This window comes from Nicotiana attenuata, unplaced genomic scaffold (genome assembly GCF_001879085.1).
Source record: "Nicotiana attenuata strain UT unplaced genomic scaffold, NIATTr2, whole genome shotgun sequence".
Lineage (NCBI taxonomy): Eukaryota > Viridiplantae > Streptophyta > Magnoliopsida > Solanales > Solanaceae > Nicotiana > Nicotiana attenuata.
In genome coordinates this window covers 28893-33384 of record NW_017676061.1, presented here as the reverse complement: position 1 = coordinate 33384, position 4492 = coordinate 28893, and the positions used below count along the sequence as shown (strand labels likewise).

General features: G+C 36.0%; 1 protein-coding gene across 1 annotated transcript; it reads right to left on the bottom strand.

Annotated features, from left to right (window-relative positions):
• Positions 1-266: 266 nt before the first annotated feature.
• On the bottom strand, positions 267-1937 carry LOC109220710. The gene is made up of 2 exons (XM_019385172.1): positions 1922-1937; positions 267-652 (listed from the first exon to the last, which is right to left on the bottom strand). The coding sequence occupies exons 1-2, from the start codon at positions 1935-1937 to the stop codon at positions 267-269; spliced, it is 402 nt and encodes a 133-aa protein (XP_019240717.1).
• Between the last annotated feature and the right edge of the window lie 2555 nt (positions 1938-4492).

Here is a 4492-nt window from a genome sequence, read left to right as displayed (position 1 = left end):
TTCACTTTAAGTCCTTTACCAGCTCCTTGACCCATGAGGTTAATTGAATGACTCCCTTGTTTCTTAAGTCTTGACTCCTCCTGAGTAAGCATACTGGACAATTCACTAACATTCCACTTATCCTTAATAGTGTTATAGTTAATTTGAAAAGGTCCATACGCAGGAGGTGACGAGTTCAGAATAAACTGAACCAAGAAGGAGTCATCCACTTTCATCCCCAAGGTCTGAAGTCTTGCTGCAATGTTAGTCATCTCGATGATATGATTTTACATACTACGCGACCCATCAAACTTCATGGTCGTGAGTTCAGCCATTAGTGTACCAGCGAGAGACTTATTTGCAAAACGAAAACGTTCTTCCACAAACTTCAGGTCTTCCCTGGCACTTTCTGTTTGTGGAATAGTACTCTTAATGTTGTTGGCAATATTCATTCGCATAAACATAAGGCTTAGCCTGTTAGACCGTTCCCATGCTTTATAGAAAGACTTCTCATCCGCACTGCTCGAATCAGTAATGGCAGCGGGCTTATCATTCAGTAGAGCCAAGTCAAGATCCATCACACCTAAGTGGAACTGGACTTGTTCACGCCATTCAGAGAAGTTCAATCCATTGGAAACAGTAACCAACGAAGCAAGCGAATGAAAAGGAATTGCTGCAAAATAGATAATGCATGCTCACAAATCAATATGGATTCAACAAAACAATTAAAGCATATCGCAATTCTCCTTTGGGTAAATACCATTTACTATTCATAGAATAGGTAAATGCCATTTAGTCTTTAATAGGTAATTAAATATTTTTAACCAAATATATATGCCATCTTTGGACAGACAATATATATTTGACTAAGAATATTAATTTACCTCATCATATTCACTATTCATAGAATAATTGATGCACCTTTGGGTAAATCCTTAAGTTCTAGCAATAGTGAAAATTAATTTATCCACTAACTTTTTAATTATAGGCATTTTATTAATTTCATGGATAAACTATTATTTTATGTATGCATATTTTCGTAAACAAACTAGTTTGGCCACTTTGTTGGCTAACAAACTATATAAACATAAGTTCACACATAAAATAAACATCAAGAAATTTTTATGCATGTGAATATTTAAAACATTATAGTTTGATCACTTTGGTGACTAACAAACTATATGAACATTAGTACTTGCATAAAATAAAATAATAAATAGCTTTATCAACTAATAGCCCAATACAAATTACTTTATTGCCCAAGAAAATTAATTTTGTTGTACTGGACAGATCTAGAGTCGGTCTTCATAATTAATAACTACCTTCAAGCTGAAGCGAACGAAGTCAAAAAAATAACTAAAATACAGCAGGCTTGAACCGAATGATGACGTTAGGCATTATTAACATTATGTCTGTTTCATTATATTCTTCACATCATGGTAATCTCAATCTCTAACATCAAATCTGGACAAGTACAAAAGGATATTTCAAGCCAGTTTTGGGAGAATGAACACATACATCAAGCATAAACCAATATTTCGATAAATATTAATAAATCACGATGGTTTTGGACTTTATTCATTAAAAGGACGTCATCAAGGCTTAGTCCAAATTCACTTAAGCGATCGAATAGGATACAAACTCTTAAACTTTTATTTAAACTTTAAGCAGGTATAGACTTTCGGCATTAGTGATAAACAATTACAGTTCATAAACATTAGTACCACGAAAGCAGAATCTAACAAGCTTTAAACATTAGTTCGTAATTATCGAAGAAACGTGATTTCATAACAGGAACATGTTCATAAAATATGTTTTCTTTTTAATGAAGATTATCAGTTCAATCAATCCAGGCTTATGATACCACATGTAAGCATAAACTTATTTACACCAGGATCTTGAACATGATAATCTTACACAAAAATCGTTACAGAAAACATACCTGGATCGTAAGCCATCATCATGAAGCGGAAGCGTTAGTTGGAATTGGTTTCTCGCCCCTTGCCCTAGTTTTCGTTACCGCCGACTTTAGTGATGGAAGAGAGAAAATAAAATACGGTAACCCTAATGGGTTGGGAGAGGACCAATTTATAGAGGTTCTCACTTAATCTGGTACGTCCATCAAGTAACCAATCGGACGAATGAGATTTGATAATTAATTAAATATTAATTATGGGTCTTAGACCTATTGGGCCACATACACGTAAGAAAATAACTTACATGTTCTACTTCCTTGTTGTTGTTACTGTTTCCCTTACTTTTACACTACTTTATTTTTTCTCCATACTGTTGTAGTTTGCATGCTTGCTTGGAGCAGAATGTCTACTGAAAACAACATCTCTACATGTATAAGGTAGGAGGAAGGCTGCGTAAACACTACCTCCCTACACCTCTATTGGTACGATTACACTGAATTTGTTGTTATTGTTTTATACTTAACAAAGACTTCTAGACAAACTCTGAAGGGAAGGAAATCCAATAGGAGCTGAAGATGTATTGCATGATCGAATTCCATATCAGTTGCTTGGTGAGGACCGCCCTCCATAGTCATCCTTCGATGCCCTAGAAAAATAAAGGAAAAGGGATAGAGTATATATATAGCTTAAGACATGATTAACTACTGCACTATATTTCATCTGTTATTTAGGGAAAAAGTGTTATATTGGCCTACTTTGAAATATGACTGTGTACGGTCCAAATCGGGGCATTTGCATTTATACCCGCTTTTTGTGTTACGTTTTAACTTGTGCCCGCTTTGCAAAAAAATTGCAAGTGTACCCGCTTTTTCGCATAACTTCAGCATACGGGGCTGAAGTAGCAAAGGCAATCACGCAAAACTTCAGCATTCTAGTAGCCGGGCCTGAAGTTCAGCTCTAGAGCTGAAGTTTTTGTTTTGTAACTGGCGAACTTCAGCTCTAGAGCTGAAGTTTTTATTTTGTAACTGTCAAACTTCAGCTCTAGAGCTGATGTTTTTGTTTTGTAACTGTCGAACTTCAGCTCTAGAGCTGAAGTTTTTGTTTGTAACCGGCAAACTTCAGCCTTCTTAGAGTGTTTTAACTCTTAGACTCTGCGTTTGAGCTTTTGGGACATCAGCTGAAATCAAACAAATTAAAGACTCCCATTGAACCTATCAAATACTGCAGCACCCATCAAGAAACAAAAACCACCCCAACAAACTCAAGCCCATTGAACCTATCAAGAAACAAAAACCACCCCAACAAATCAAATACTGCAGCACCCATCAGCAATCCATCAGCAAAAGGAAAAATAAAAAAAGAACAGCTTTTGTATTTAATAATAACAAAGTACGTTCATTAATTATGAACAAATGTTTATATAAAATGCTCAAGTAATGAAAACCACTGAGGTTCAATTCGTGACATTATTTCAAGAAAAAATTATTGAGTTGATTTGACAACTTAGAATTTTAAAAATTTCTGTTCTATAGTAAGATGGCTTCTGAGGAATTGAGTGAAGCCACAGAAGGAGAGATATTGTTACATCAATGTTAAGTTCCAGAGAGATATGGAGATCACTGGGAGTAGGAGGAGGAGAAAGGGGCTGAAGTTGTTTAAAAAGTGGGTACAAGTTAAACTTTAAAAAAATGGGTATAGGTTAAATGGGGGCGTCCAAATAGGGCGCCCCGTGCTATTTTTACGTCAAAATCATTGCCCCAATGTATAGGCTTGAGGTTCCGTCCTAGGTCCGAGTCCGGGCGAGGTCAAGTTCGAAACGGATGGACCAGTCTCGAGCTTAAAGACAGAGTGTGATGCCCGGAGGCAAAAGTTCGAGGAATACCAAGGTCAAGTGTACTCGACCCCGAAATAGTACCGTTATGGGTTTGTAACAGAATGAGCTAGATTCCAGCCACGTCCCCAAGATCACGGCGCAAATCTCGGGATAAGGTTGTACGATTCCGTACTAGGCGGTTAGACAGCTCTAACAAGAATATTCCCTACTGTAAATAGAAATATTCCTTATTTAGGGTTCCCCTATTATAAAAGAGGATCCCAATCATTTGTAAGATCATCTGATCACTAAGAAAAGAATATACTCTACCTTATTCGCCTACTTTTCATCAACATTGTCCTTTAGCTCTATATTATTCTTACTTTCCTTTTATTATTGTTCTTATTATATCAAGCTTACCTCGAGGCCCCTGAGCTCGAGGTTACTGTTACTGAGTAACATTGGTTTGATTCATTTTTTTCTTTCATTTCTACTTCATACTTTTTGATTATTAATTGGCATTGAAATGAATCACGTATCTTTAAAGCCACAAATCAAATTTAATTGTTACTCATATTTTCGAGGTAAACAATATCCCAATCGGTTAATTGCTTAAGGACTGCAAGAATTGCTTGTGTTAGTTATTTAATGGTGGTTCTTCAAAGTTCTCTCTGCTATATTGCTGTTGGTTAACTGTTGAAAAGAATAGAAAAGAAGAGTAATAGGGAGAATTTGACAGCATGCAGGAAATAATGGAGCTCTATAAGAGGCATTACTAAAGAAT